This window comes from Symphalangus syndactylus, chromosome 1, assembly GCF_028878055.3.
Source record: "Symphalangus syndactylus isolate Jambi chromosome 1, NHGRI_mSymSyn1-v2.1_pri, whole genome shotgun sequence".
Classification (NCBI taxonomy): Eukaryota; Metazoa; Chordata; class Mammalia; order Primates; family Hylobatidae; genus Symphalangus; species Symphalangus syndactylus.
Genome location: NC_072423.2, coordinates 32,306,420 through 32,322,031, shown reverse-complemented (window position 1 = coordinate 32,322,031; position 15,612 = coordinate 32,306,420). Strand labels below are relative to the sequence as shown.

General features: G+C 40.1%; 1 protein-coding gene across 2 annotated transcripts in view; it reads right to left on the bottom strand.

Moving 5' to 3' along the window:
* Positions 1 to 15,612, bottom strand: part of MBD2 (methyl-CpG binding domain protein 2) — a 70,100-nt gene that overhangs the window by 42,615 nt on the left and 11,873 nt on the right. Inside the window, exons 2-3 of one of the 2 annotated variants that reach the window (XM_055298733.2) lie at positions 8,055 to 8,214; positions 4,845 to 6,157 (exon numbers count right to left, since the gene is read on the bottom strand). In XM_055298733.2, the coding sequence (XP_055154708.1) occupies positions 5,951 to 6,157; positions 8,055 to 8,214 (367 nt within the window). In that variant the 3' untranslated portion in view covers positions 4,845 to 5,950. Of the gene's footprint in view, positions 1 to 4,844; positions 6,158 to 8,054; positions 8,215 to 15,612 lie in introns of those variants that run through there. The other variant, XM_055298728.2, reaches the window with a different exon arrangement.

Here is a 15,612-nt window from a genome sequence, read left to right as displayed (position 1 = left end):
CCTTATGCTGGCTGGCACAGCCCTATTTTCAGGCTTGCCTACTTTAACCTCACCTAGTACTACTCCTCCACTCACTAAACTCCAGCCAACCTGGTCTTTTTGTCTTCACATGATGAGTGCATCCTTCCTTAGGGAATTTACACTGGCTACTCCCTCTACAGGGAAAGCTTCTCCTTCTGGTTTTTGTATAGCACCTCAAATGTTGAATGTTTAAAATTGATTTTATTTACTCACATAAATTATTTCCCTGAAGTGGCCTCAGTAAATGGCACCTGTATCTACTCACTTAATCCAAAAACCAAGAATTCTCCCCTAAGTACTCCGTTACGCTCTACACACAATTCATCAGCAAAACCAATCAATCCTATTTTCAAAAGAGATTTAGAATCTGTCCACTTCTATCTCCACGGGCACTTGTCTAGATCATTGTCATTATCATCATCAAAATCATCATCATCATACTACAACAGCTACTTGCTCCTCACTTCCACTTTTGATTTCAGTATCAAATTAATAGAAACTTGTACTCAACAGTGGCCCACACTTATCCCTTGGAGTGACTTTAAGGCCTATTCGTTCCCCTTCCCTGTCCCCAACTTTATCTAGAGAGACCAGAAAACACTCAGTTGAGAAAGACTTTAACTGACAAAAAGGGTATCAGTATCTTTGGCAACAATTTTACTTTCTCCATAGGTCAGGAATGTTGGTGGAATAAATGAAGTCTTTGTTTTCAGTTTGGATGGAGGAATCCTAGGAAGGTAGAATCCAAGAGGCAGTTCTTACCACACTACGCTCTACCAGGAGCTGGTCATCAGAATGGTCCTACCACAGGGCTCCGATGGTGGTGAACTGGCCATGAAGTACCTCGGGCAGAAATAAGTCAGCCCAGTAAGGCATTACTTCATTAACTGAAAACTCCATAGTCAAACAAACGCCTAATCTGAGCTGCAGCACGTGACCTGGCTCTTCACCTACTCCCTCACATCTTCTGCCAAGCTCCTTCTCCTGCTTTTAAAAAAGTGGTTATTTTTCAGTTATAGATTCCATTGAGAATTTGAGGAAAATAAGCTCTCTCCTCGAGAAATGTACACAAGGCTGGATGCTGTGGCTCACGCCTGTAATCCTAACTCTTTAGAAGCCAAGGCAGGTGGATCGATTGAGCCCAGGAGTTTGAGACCAGCCTAGGCAACATGACAAAACCCTGTCACTACAAAAAATACAAAACGTTAGCCAGGAGTGGTGGCTTGCACCTGTAGTCCCAGCTACTCAGGAGGCTGAGATGGGAGGATCACCTGAGCCCAGGAGGTCAAGGCTGAGTGAGCTGTGATGCACCACTGCACTTCTCCCTGGGTGAGAAAGTGAGACCCTGTCTCAACAACAATAAAATGTACACACACAAAAATTGCACACAATTCAAAGGTTCCTGGAGGTCTTTCTGAGGCATGGTCGCCCAGATTAGAAACCTCCCTGCCTATTGGTTCCTTCCAAGCTGACCTCTTTAAACCTTTAAAGGAAAAATAACCATAATGTTCTTTGATCAGGCATTCTCTTCTGAATACTGTCTTCTCTCTTCCACTTCTCATTCAAGCTTCTTAAGAGTAGGCCAACCATTTTTGTGGAAAGGGGTAAAAATGCATGTATGTGTACATGTTCATAAATGCACATAAGCTCTAGACAGACATACAAAAAGCCTCATTAACAAGTTTCCTCTAAAGAAGAGGATTGGGACTGAGAGACAGGAGAGGGAGACATTTTTCACTGAATACCCTTTTCACTATGTGCCCAAATTACTTAACCAAATAATAATAATTTTTTTTTTTTTTGAGACGGAGTCTCGCTCTGTTGCCCAGGCTGGAGTACAGTGGCACAATCTTGGCTCACTGCAGCCTCTGCTTCCCGGGTTCACGCCATTCTCCTGCCTCAGTCTCCTGAGAAGCTGGGACTACAGGTGCCCACCGCCACCATGCCCGGCTAAATTTTTGTATTTTTAGTAAAGACGGGGTTTCACCGTGTTAGCCAGGATGGTCTTGATCTCCTGACCTTGTGATCTGCCCGCCTTGGCCTCCCTAAGTGCTGGGATTACAGGCTTGAGCCACCAAGCCTGGCTAGTAAAATTTTAAAACATCTGAAAGAACAGGCACATTGTGTTTCTAGTCTCTCATTTCCCAGAAACTTCCTGGAATTCTAAATAGGACTTATCCTTTCTATCCACTGAAACTGGTAATGTAAAGTCACCAGTTGCTTCATAATTTAGAAATCCAATGGCTAGACAAAGTCTTTATCCTCCCTAATCTCTAACAAAAATCTGTTTTCCAGGCTGTTGTAACACCACATTCTCTTGATTCTCCTATTTCTTTTCTGGAAGGTTCACTTACTCTCCATAAGATTCATTTATTCATTTAATCCATGGGTCTACGGAGTGACAAGATACACTTCATTTGTCCTTATTTTGGGCATTATCAATGACAAAAACACTATGAAAGGACTTCTCAAAGTGTGACCTGAGAATTCCTGGGGGTCCCCAAGATCATTTTGGAAGTCTAAGAACAAAACTATTTTAACTCGATCTTCCTCACTCCACCCCCAAAACTTGCCCTTATTCCCCTATTCCCTGACTCACCTGCCCCAAGTGACCAAAGCCAGGGTTGTTGCAGCATCCATTCTCTTTGTGTAACCATCAGGTACTTACATCTAATTTCTCAAGTCTCACCTTTCCATACTTCCTGCACAGGATTCATTCAGGCCATCTTTATTTTTCTAGACTACAACAGCCCAACTATTCTTCCTACTTCTAGTTTCATCCCTTCCCAAATCCAGTCTCCATACTGTGCCCCACGCTACATATCCAAATCTGATTCTTATCATCACCACTAAGTTTCTCAAACTACACAGAAATTGCCATCAAGATAGATGAGCTCTCCACAAAATTTTTTATTACTGTTGAGGATAATTAAAACAAGTACTTTCTAGATCATGTGACTGAGAACCTAGCATACAGCCATATACCAATCCAAGTGTGTGTTTATACTCACAATAACATACTACCACCTTAATCCAAGATCATTCATGAGAAATAAATAATGGCAGACTTAACACACAACTGATTCCATTCAACAGAATATGATGTTCTTTATTTTCAAATGTATCCAATTTGGGTGAATAGAGAAATGTGATGAAAGAACTGAGCCTTTCCAAGATACCAGTAGTACTGTCAAGCAAAACTAAAAAATAATTTGTTCCATGCCATATTCACATTGTAAGCAATTTGTAAAATATGTCGTATGTCACATTAAATTAATGTTAGGGAACTTGAATTTTATTAGTTTTGTAGATTTAATTTACAAAACATTTGATGTTAAGACCTAGAAACACAAATTCAGCATGTTTATACATCTAAATCACTAAAATAAACTTCTAGTGACAAACCAAGCTACCTGAAGTCCCCTAAACATATCTTGCACTTAGAATCACTGTACTCTTCTTTATCCAATCCTAGAGTGTCTCCAATTAAATTTTAATATGATCTTGCCTCTCCTCCCAGTTCCCTGCTAAAAATGTTGACAGTCACATCTGTGAAACCCTGCAACATCTCCTCTTTGAAAAATCAAACATAAATGCCTAAACAATATTTAGCTTTTGAAGCAAAGGTTTGGTTTTTATTTGCATATTGAGAGGCAAAGCTTATTTGCATATTGAGAGGCAAAGCTCCGTGCTGTTCAATAGGATAGTTGACTAGGTACATCTGGCTACTTAATTTTAAAGTAAAACTAAAAATTGAGGCCGGGCATGGTGGCTCACGCCTGTAATCCCAGCATCTTGGGAGGCCGAGGCGGGTGGATCACGAGGTCAGGAGATCGAGACCATCCTGGCTAACAGGGTGAAACCTGTCTCTACTAAAAATACAAAAAATTAGCTGGGCGTGGTGACGGGCGCCTGTACTCCCAGCTACTTGGGAGGCTGAGGCAGGAGAATGGCATGAACCCAGGAGGCAGAGCTTGCAGTGAGCCGAGATCACGCCACTGCACTCCAGCCTGGGCAACAGAGCGAGACTCTGTCTCAAAAAAAAAAAAAAAAAATACTGAGTTATTCAGTCAGACTAGCCACATGTCAAGCACTCAACAGCCACCTGTGGCTGAAAAGAGTCCCGTCATCATAGAATGTTCCCCTGGATATGCTGCTCTGTAACTTTTTCCCTTTAAAGTCTGAGAAACCTGCTCATGACTTCAAATATAAACTGTGCTGATGACTTCCAAATCTTTCTCTAGTCTTTTTCCATTAACCTAATGGAATATCTTCAGTAACCCTTCTTGATTTCCAACAATGTCAGCTGAAGAGATGGAGGTGGTGGTTGGAAACAATTATGGCAGTCAAGAAAATCAATAAGGTATAAGGTAATCAAGAATGGAATCGATTTTCAGGGTAAGGTTAAGATTGAGTTTGAGATATCTAAATAGGTACTGTAAAAATAGTAGTAGAGATTAAAAACAATGCCCACTTCACCCTACCCACCCATCCTAAAAGAATTAAAAACCACTCTGAAGAGTTCTTAAAAAGATATCTTTCTGGCCGGGCATGGTGGCTCACGCCTGTAATCCCAACACTTTGGGAGGCCGAGGAGGGCAGATCACAAGGTCAGGACATCAAGACCATCCTGGCTAACACGGTGAAACCCCATCTCTACTAAAAATACAAAAAAATTGGCCGGGCGTGGTGGCGGGTGCCTGTGGTCCCAGCTACTCGGGAGGCTGAGGCAGGAGAATGGCGTGAACCTGGGAGGCGGAGCTTGCAGTGAGCCGAGATGGCGCCATTGCACTCCAGCCTGGGCAACAGAGCGAGACTCCATCTCCAAAAAAAAAAAAAAAAAAAAAAAAAAAAAAAAAAAAAAAAAAAAAAAAAAAAAAAAAAAAAAAAAGACATCTTTCCAATCACACCGAAAGATATTATTCATCACCAGTAATTCACCTCCGATATTGAAAACATGTTAAAATCATAGCTTATAATTACTTAATGTAAATTATAATGTAGCCTGCTTCAAAGTTTATTTTGTCAATTAAAGCTCTAATTCTTTCAAGATAAGAGTTTAAAAACAAAACATGTTGGGCGTGGTGTCTCATGCCTGTAATCCCAGCACTTTGAGAGGCCGAGGTGGGCGGATCACCTGAGGTCAGGAGTTCAAGACCAGCCTGGCCAACATGACGAAACCCCGTATCTACTAAAAATACAAAAATTAGCTAGGCGTGGTGGTGGGTGCCTGTAATCCCAGCTACTCGGGAGGCTGAGGAAGAGACAATCGCTTGAACTTGGGAGGCGGAGGTTGCGGTGAGCTGAAATCATCCCACTGCACTCCAGCCTGGGCGACAGAGCGAGATTCTTGTCTCAAAACAAAACAAAACAAACACAGTAATGTACTGAAGCCAGATTCACAACCACAAAGCAAAACATTACCTCAGATTTCTATTAATTACTTTAAAGCTCTTAGCTTTCTTTACACTGTACTATCATAAAAAAGACATAATACAGTTATTACTTAATTAGCCACAAATACATTTTCTGCTTTATAGAGCTACCCAATATGTTGTTGGTGTTACTTTCCAAGAGAACTTATTTTTTAAAATGCAAAACTCTACTTTCTGACCATTTAAATAAAATCAGATGCAAAAAAAAGACCATGCCTCCAAAAATTCAGGCAGAAACCTTCAGAAAACAATGAAAATGAAAGTTATTTCCAAAATAATGGACGGTATATTAATTTATTTATTTAATAAACATTTATTACCACTATACACTTCTAGAATGAGGTGGATGGTAAATCAAATAAACATAAAGCAATATTAAGTACCTACCGTGTGCAAAAGCAAAAAAAGACATGGTCCCTGCCCTCATGGAGCTCACAGTCTAGCTGAAGCAGACAAACAAGTCACAAATACAATGGCAAAGCACCAGGGAAGCATTATGGAGAAAAGGATTGGTTCAGCCTGGAGTATGCAGGGCAGGCTTCCCAGAGATGGAGACAATGGACCTGGGTCTTGGATGAGTAGGAGTTCGCCAGATGAAGGGGAAGGGGGTAAGCACATTCCAAGCAGAGCAAACAGCGTATGAGCAAGCAGAGTCTTGAAAGCGCATGCCATGGTGCAGGACGATGAGTGTTCCAGCGCAGCTAGAGCAGAAAGGTGCACACAAACTGAAGAGACGAATTAGTGTTTGGTTTTTTGATGAAACGTAAGTGTCAGAAAATAAATCTTCACATTACATTTAACGTAACTAAACTGTGGTTCTGGTAACAGTACAGTAATCTGAAATACTCTTCATTTCATAAATACTGAAGCCCCTTTTATATGTACCCAGCACTGTGTTTTAAGATGGCAATTTTAGAAAAATAAACCTGAATTTTCCTCTGTGCATTTAAGAAGCAAAGTAACCCAAGAATAAAGGTTTCCTGAAGCTGAAATCACAGTGATTTACACACACACAGGGTCCTAACTTTTGCTAACTTGGGCTCCCTCTACTGCTATTCTTACCTTTCTTAACACCTTCATAATGACCAACTCAAATCCACCCCATAGTTAAGCAATACAGAGGCAATTTAGCCTTCTCTTCCCATTCTGCCTCTCTAAACAAAGGACCTGCCAATGTCCCTATGAAAACCAATGCGAGGTATGATATAAAGAAACAATGCATTTTGACCTCTGTATCAATTATCAGAAATTATATTACTGTAAACTGCACAAATTGAGTGAAGACAGGTATGAAGCAGAGACCCCATGCCCCTCAGAAAATGTAAAATGACAAGAGGGAAGAGAGCTCGGGTCAGAAAGTTTCCAACTCAGTCCACCAGGCAACACTATTCACCAAGGTGGCTTGGTGCTCAGGAAGGGGGTGGCTTAGGGAAAGGGCAGTGTGGAAAGCAAAGGAATTAACATGGGTCAAATTTACTTTGCTAGATGTTCTATATAAATTCCCATTTACTCCTCACAACAATGCTAAGGGAAAATTTTCTTACTTTAATTTTACCAATGAGAAACCGAAGGCCCTTGGAGCCTAAGAAAGTTTCTCCTGACTGCATCAGCTAACAAGTAGCAGAGCCAGTTCACCAAGCCATGCATTCCTGGGTCCAAAGCACTTCTTACTCCACTGTACTGCCAATGGGTTCCTAAAATGAACACACACTCCCAAGGGACTTACGGGGTTACATCAGTCATATCTTAAGAAAGAGAGCCCCTACTTCTCCCTCCACTATTTTCACTGTCAGTGTGAAGACAATGGTGGTGGCAATACCCATACAAACAGATCTCTGAAGTTTAGAGGAAGAAAAACTAAGAAAAAATAGTCACATATGTTTAGTTGTCCCCAGGGAAAAAGCAGCTTTCTTTGTAAAGATATTGGGTCCTTTAATACAATTAAATTAGTACAGGCTTAAGTATCTCTCATCTGAAATGCCTGGGACCAGAAGAGTTTCAGATTTCAGATATTTTTCAGATTTGGAATGTTCAAACTGTATCATAATTCAAATAAGATTTGCTTAAATTGCTATACAATAAACTATCAACCAAACAGCTTGATAAAACTAAGCGCTAATGGAAAAATATCCAAACACAGAATTAGAATATTATTCCAGAAAGTCATTATCCTCAACATCATCAAAGGTCAAAAAAACACTGCCCTTTCTCAAAACCTGAACCTGAAAATCAATACGTAATTATAAACTATGGGGTGAAGATACCTGACACATTAAAATTTTGCCACTTTTTGGACAACAAGAACTATTTTGAGGGAAGAAGAAAAAAGCAGACAATTAACACCAAAGAAACCTTTTGTAAACAGCCCCAGTGGGTCAGAAAACTGTGATGTTCACTGACCTAGAGAGATAATGAAATGCGGTTTTCTACTGTGCACAATTTACTTATGCTCTCTCTTGCTGGGACACGGTGGGCAGGGTACGGGGACATGCATGGGACATTTGGACAACCAAAATTCCAGTGACTTAATTATGATGTGAGATACTTTTTGGAGAGCTTTCGAAGTAGCATATACATGCGGTAAGTAAATTAACCAACCTTATTTTGATTGAGAGGATCGTTTCGCAGTCTCTGTTTGTTCTTCTGTAATTTACTAGGCATCATCTTTCCAGTTCTGAAGTCAAAACTGCTGAGATCAACAGTATTTCCCAGGTACCTTGCCAACTGAGGCTTGCTTCTGAACTTCTTACCACTTGGACTAAAAGAAAGATAAGGTTAATTGAACAAAAGGCAACAATGTTTACTCTAGGTCTCTACATAAGCGTTTTCTTCATGTCTTCCCCTACCCTCCGTTGATACTCCATTCTAATTTTACATATTTTTAAAGAAATGTTAAAGTTTTGCTAGGCCCGGTGGCTCATGCCTATAATCCCAGACTTTGGGAGGCAGAGGTGGGTGGATCACCTGAGGTCAGGAGTTCAAGACCAGTCTGGACAACATGGTAAAACCCCGTCTCTGCTAAAAAAAAAAAAAAAAAAAATACAAAAAATACAAAAAATTAGCTGAGCGTGGTGGTGGGCGCCTGTAATCCCAGCTATTCGGGAAGCTGAGGCAGGCGAATCGCTTGAACCCAGGAGGCGGAGGTTGCAGTGAGCCAAGACCGCGCCACTGTACTCCAGCCTGGGCAACAAGAGCAAAACTCTATCTCAAAAAAAAAAAAAAAAAGTTAAAAGTTTTACAGGGAACTCCATAACTTCCCTGTAAGAAAAAATCACATGTCACCTAATATAACGCTCCCCTAGGTAGTCCATTGGAATACATAACATGTTGCCACAGCCTATCCCACTGGTCACTCAGCAACTACTGCAAGAACCTAAATCCAAACTTCATGCACAGTGTAACAGGCATACTAAAAATGTCTTCAATCTCACAAACTTCCTTTCCTAATTGATTTTGAAATGCTTTTTTTTCCCTGCAAGTATTACATATAGAACTATGCCAGCAATCAGAAAAAACTTGAGAACAAATTCTTCTGAAGTCAGCAACCCTTGTTTAAAACACACACATACACACACACACACACACACACAAATATGTGGAATCTATGTGATATCTGAGCTACCAATTTGGGCTCGTAACACTCACAATAAAAAAATCCTTAAATCTTGACAATATTTAAATGCTCTCTAACACTACTGAAATGAGAAAACTAGAGCAAATATTTGTGAAGGTGCTTGTACAATGCTGACATGAGTTTTGTTAGCCAAACTCCTCACTTAGGGAAGCATATGAAGAACAATTTACTTCTTGTAAGTAATACTGCCAAAGCTGGAAAGTTACAAAAGTGCCAGAATTATGCGCAGGACTAGTCTTTCCTAAAAAACTTTTTTCCTATGTGGCATTAATCTGTAAGAAATGTATAGGAATAATGCCCCAAAGTGTTACCTAATAAATTTTCTGAACAAAATAAATGTGCTAGAACAAAGTCAGTGTGATACGTCACAATAAAATTGTGAGAATTCTAGAATACTTCTCAAGGAAGCCAATGTGTCACATTTAGAACTTAACCTTGCACCAAGTGACCACAATAAAAGAAAAATAACTCATAAGAAGATAAAAGGAAAAAGGCTGAGAAACCAAGCAATAAATATTCTCTTGGAACAAGAAAACTTCTATCTGGGTCAAATCCACAGCAATACACCCCTGACATGTCACAAACTCTTTGGTATTCTGTCCCAACACACTTCAAGACAACTGAAGATCCTATCAACATTCTTTCTCCACAACTACATGACTTAAGTATTCGTGAAACACAATTCAAGGTATAGAGTTCAGCAGGCAGATGAAAATAACAACCAGTAACAACAAGAACAATACAAGAAAGCACCAGAGGAAAGAGTACAGGATTCTACACAAGCACAGCTCAACTCCAACTCTAACCTAGATTTCCAGATTACTCGGTAACACAAAATAAAATAGCAAGTCACTCCCAATATTGTCCGAAACTTGAATCATCTCTGCCCACCACACAGTTCCACCCCAAAACCTGATCTTCTATATTCCACACCAGTGTCAGCAGCGCTGCTGTCCACTTAGTAGTTCATTCTCCAAGCTAGAAGGCCACATCACGATCCTTCAGCGCCCCCATGTCTCAGCCACACATCCAGTACCAAGTTCTAAATGTTCAAGCTCCTCAATGTTGACAAAAAAGCTTCACCTCCTTAATAAGCCATCGAAAGCTTTATATATTTTTTCCCAGTCTGTTATATATTTTTTCCCAGACTCTTTTCCCACCAGCCTTGGTAGCCTACATTCCAAACTCTAAATCACCAAAATATGCCATATACCTTTGAATCTTCCAGTCATGTCTTTCCAGATGGAAGGATGAGCACAGCAACATCCTGCCCATCAAAAAGCTATTAAATCCTCCAAGCCCGGCTAAAATATCCTCCACCTCAACTAGGAAGTCTTCTGGGATTCTTCAATTCAAGTTAGAAATAATCTACTATCACTCAAAATTCTATTTTCATTACAATAATTCCTATATATTTCCTTGCTGAGTCAAACAATGCCACTCTTAAACTTCAAACACCATTATAGACTAGCAATGAACAAGGTAACTTTCTGAGAGCAAAAAACCTTATCAGTTCAATACTAAAAGATGTAGTTTTCATTTGCAGACACAATGGGATAAATATTATTGTTTATTTAAAAGTTATATGGCAAAGAATTTTTAAAACTAAGCTAGAAAACATTTTCATGATTAATGTGTTTTACCACATAAGAAATAAAGTATTACTAATGACCTAAATTAATATGAAAAATTAGTAAGATTACTCTGCTATTATGTCACTTATAAAATGCTGCAACAGCCAGGCATGGTGGCTCACGCCTGTAATCCCAGCACTTTGGGAGGCCAAGGTGGGCAGATCACGAGGTCAGGAGATCGAGACCATCCTGGCTAACATGGTGAAACCTGGTCTCTACTAAAAATACAAAAAAATTAGCCGGGCGTAGTGGCGGGCGCCTGTAGTCCCAGCTACTCAGGAGGCTGAGGCAGGAGAATAGCGTGAACCCGGGAGGCGGAGCTTGCAGTGAGCTGAGATCACACCACTGCACTCCAGCCTGGGCGACAGATCGAGACTCTGTCTCAAAAAAAAAAAAAAAAAAAGCTGCAATAGCCATATGGTCCTTATTATCAGATACTCAAGTTATTGGTAAACAAGATTCTGATAAACTAGTTAACATACCACAAAAAAATGAAAACACAAAATCCACAAAATAAAATGACAATTCTATGGCCAGGCACGGTGGCTCATGCCTGTAATCCCAGCACTTTGGGAGGCCAAGGCAGGCAGATCACCTGAGTTCGGGAGTTTGCGACCAGCCTGACCAACATGGAGAAAACCCATCTGTACTAAAAATACAAAATTAGCCAGGAGTTGTGGCACATGCCTCTAACCCCAGCTACTCAGGAGGCTGAGGCAGGAGAATCGCTTGAACCCAGGAGACAGAGGTTGCGGTGAGCCAAGATGGCGCCACTACACTCCAGCCTGAGCAACGAGCAAAACTCTCTCAATAAAATAAAATAAAATGACAATTCTCAATCAGCTATCCCTCAAATAAATCTCTTTAGTGCAATAAAAAACAGCTCAAGAGTAGACACCTTATTTCAACAGATTCATCTTCCAGAAGATGAAATATTCAGGCAGTAACTTACCAAAGAGATCAGCACACTGTTTTTAGCTTATGGCTTAGAGACAAACAGGAAGCTATTTATGAGGGAATCAATTGACAAACTTCACAAATTAAACGTGCAATAAGTAGTTCCTTATCTTAAAGTTGAAATGTCAGTTCTCCACTGCAGCTGAAAACATAATAGAGCCTCATCACAATGTTCCTCTACAGAACAAAACTCATTAGAGATCAGTTCATTTTAGATCTCTCCCCCAAATCAAGATAATTTGAACTCAATTAAAAGGCTATACTCATGAAATGTGATCACTTAGGTTTATCATCTAGATTAGCAGTTTAACACAGCTTCATATTATTTCTATTGTTTATTGATTTTAAAAATGAAATGGGGGGCCAGGCATGGTGGCTCACACCTGTAATCGCAGCACTTTGGGAGGCCAAGGAGGGCGGATTGCCTGAGCTCAGGAGTTTGAGACCAGCCTGGGCAACACGGTGAAACCCCGTCTCTAATAAAATACAAAACATTAGCCCAGTGTGGCGGCGTGCGCCCATAATCCCAGCTACTTGGGGAGGCTGAGGCAGTAGAATTGATTGAATCTGGGAGGCGGAGGTTGCAGTGAGCTGATTTTGTGCCACTGCACTCCAGCCTGGGCAACAGAGTGAGACTCCATCTCCAAAAAAAAAAATAAATGGAAGGTATTTATTATACACAAAAAGGTTAGACATCCTCTACTAATAAACTAAGTTAGCAATGAAGGAAAAAAGGTAGAAGTTTTAACTATTAGCATATCCAAAAGAAAGCTGGAATATTCACTAGTAACCAGTAAATTCTTATTCATAATGAATAACCATTTCCTATTTTACAGATGGAATTCTATGAAACATCTGTATTGGATAGCTACAAGTATCTATCATACATACTGCTGCCTTCAGAGAACAGTAGTACAAGCCATTTTCTTCTCCGTAACTGCTACAGTCTGTGTGTGGTGCTTTGAGGAAAGTCAACCTGGCTGCCCCAGGGGATTTTAGGCCAGAGACCTTACTCCTCAGGAGGTGAACGCAAACACGGAGGAGGGCAAAGCCCAAGGGAATGGTTAAGTACGAATTCTGCCCATGAGATGAGATACAGACCAGCTGTACAGGAGCAAACTGACCGTGGGAGAGGCAAACTGAGGAAACAAATGCTAGATGAACAAAAAGACTGTCACCTAAGTTCTAGTCTTACCCAAAGTGATTAAGTTTAATCACCTGTCTACCCTCGATAATGGCTGCTGTAGGTCCTGGTCTCAGAAACACCAAGACTCACAGTGACTAAGCTTTTATTTTAAAAGCATCAATTCGTAACTTAGGGAAGTTCAAAACCTGTTTAACTCTAGAAGACTGAGTGAAGGATATTAGTCATTTTCAGTTTTCTCTGTCCATTATGATTACTTCTAATCCCAGTAATGAAATACTATTTCACTTTCAACCACAAAAAAAAATTCCCTATCAACTGCCCCCTAGATATGCCATTCCTGAACCGTGATCACACCTTTAACAACTTCTACCCACTATTTAAATAAACTCTGAAAAAAGCCCTGAAGAAATATACTAATTAAATGAAAATCAAAACATGAATTGTATTTTTCCAGTTCACGTAAGAACATTTCATCACTTAAAAATAAAAATAAAATAACAAAAAAAGTAATTGAAACCAGAAATACTCAGATTACACTCACTTTAATTTAGTGGTATTCACATTTTGTCGCACTGTGAACATACTTGTAATTACCATTACCTGAGCTAGACAACTATAATATGCCCTGCCAGTCTATGACATAAAATTACATCTCCAGAAGACCTGCTGCCTGCATGTGAAACTGTACTCTGAAACCACCGCTCTAATATAGCAAAAGATACCTTGTTTCTTTGATAACATGGATAATCATAATGTTCAGTCAAACCATTATGAGGAGACCAGGGCTCTAAATAAACACAAGTCTATTTTCAAATCAGTTTCTAACATGATGGGGGTAGCAGTCACCAGAGTGGAATAAGATGAAATGGCCTGTGAGTGACAAGGGGTGTCACAGATGGCAGATGGCTAGCTAGATAGCTAAACAGCATGTTCAGAGGCACACCACTTCCCATCAGTATCAGGAAATACTTTATGGGGAATAATAAAAATCTCCACACTAAAAATTCTGTAAGCTACAGCATTGGAAATGTTGAGACTAAAAGAAACATCAACTTTCTATTTTTTTAAATCTCTTTAAATGTTAACGCTTGCTTCTCACTTACAACAGTAAGTATTCAAAGAAACATTTCCCTAACTTTAAATAACAATTTTCTTCAGAAATCAAACTTCATCTGAGACTAAAAACATGAAATTAGAATTACTGTTTTGTACTTAGATACAAAACAATCAGAAACCCGCCAAATTAAAAGAATGTATATCATTGCTATATGCACACACAGACACACACATACACGAGAAAAATATACCTAAGTCAGCTCCCCGCACCTCCTTAACTCCTTTCCCCTTCATCTTTAAACGTAGGCCTTTCCTACAATGCACCATCCTCAGCACTCCTCTACAGCTTGTCCCTGATAGATTTTATCTGCTCTTATTTTATTCGTATCTCCCATGTCTGATTACTTTCTAAGTGATCACCTTCAAACACAGCCTTCCTTTCCATTGCCACTGCCCAAATCAAGTCTGCATCACCTCAGGTCGAAATCACCATGATAAGCTAACTTTGCTAGTCTCTTTGCATTCTACACTATCCACATAGCCCTTCCTAAAACACCACTTTGACAACAGCTCTGGCTTAACAGCCTTCAGTGGACTTTTACCCCATAAGCAAAAAAGCCAAACATCTTAGGCTTGCATTTTAGATCCTTTTTCCTATGGCCTCCTCTTTTTTTTTTTTTGAGACGGAGTCTCGCACTGTAGCTCGGGCTGGAGTGCAGTGGCACGATCTCAGCTCACTGCAACCTCCACCTCCTGGCTTCAAGCGATTCTCCTGCCTCAGCCTCCCAAGTAGCTGGGATTACAGGCACCCGCCACCAAACTCAGCTAATTTTTTGTATTTTTAGTAGGGACGGGGTTTCACTATGTTGGTCCTATGGCCTCCTCTTAACCTTTCAACCCTACTTTCCACTCTTACCTAGTGACCTTTGCTCCAGCCATATTGGTTTAATCACTCTATTCTGAATAGTCTAAATGGCTTCTACAGTTCTTTGCAAGCACCATGTCTTTTACTTGGTCCATAATGCATGATGCTACCCCTAGTCTCCAAGAGCCCAGAAATACCAATCCACCTTATATACTACCTCTTCCACAAAGCCTTCACAGAACCCAGTAACAGGAATTTTCTTTCCTCTGAACCCATATAGTAATTATTGCCTATGTTAGGCAAATAATCATGAACTGCCTGTTGGCCTCGTTCTAGCTTTGAAACACTGAGTTCTGCACTGGTAGAAATTTTCACAAGTTAAATCTTCTCAAATAGCATATTGAATACTTATTTATGAATGAACTTACTTGACGTCACATTTGCTTCAAATAATGAAGGTTGGGTTAGGAGTAGTAAATTGGGATAGGGATGAAATAAGATCGACTATGTGTTGACAAACTGTTTAAGCTGGGTAGTTCCCATTACTTTTGTATGTATGTATGAAAATTTCTCTATTTTGTTTAAACATTAAGTATGCTAGCTGAAGATTTCCCCCCAAAATAGGAAAGCTTTTAAAAAAAAATATCAAGACTCTGGGCAAGTCAATTTGAGCATTAAAGAATTTGCTGGTCAGGCAAAGTGGCTCACACCTGTAATTCTAGTACTTTGGGAAGCCAAGGCGGGCAGATCACTTAAGCCAGGAGTTCAAGACAAGCCTGGGCAAAAAACGCGAAACTCAGTCTCTACAAAAAAACACAAAAATTAGCCGAGCATGGTGGCACGTGCCTGTAGTCCCAGCTACT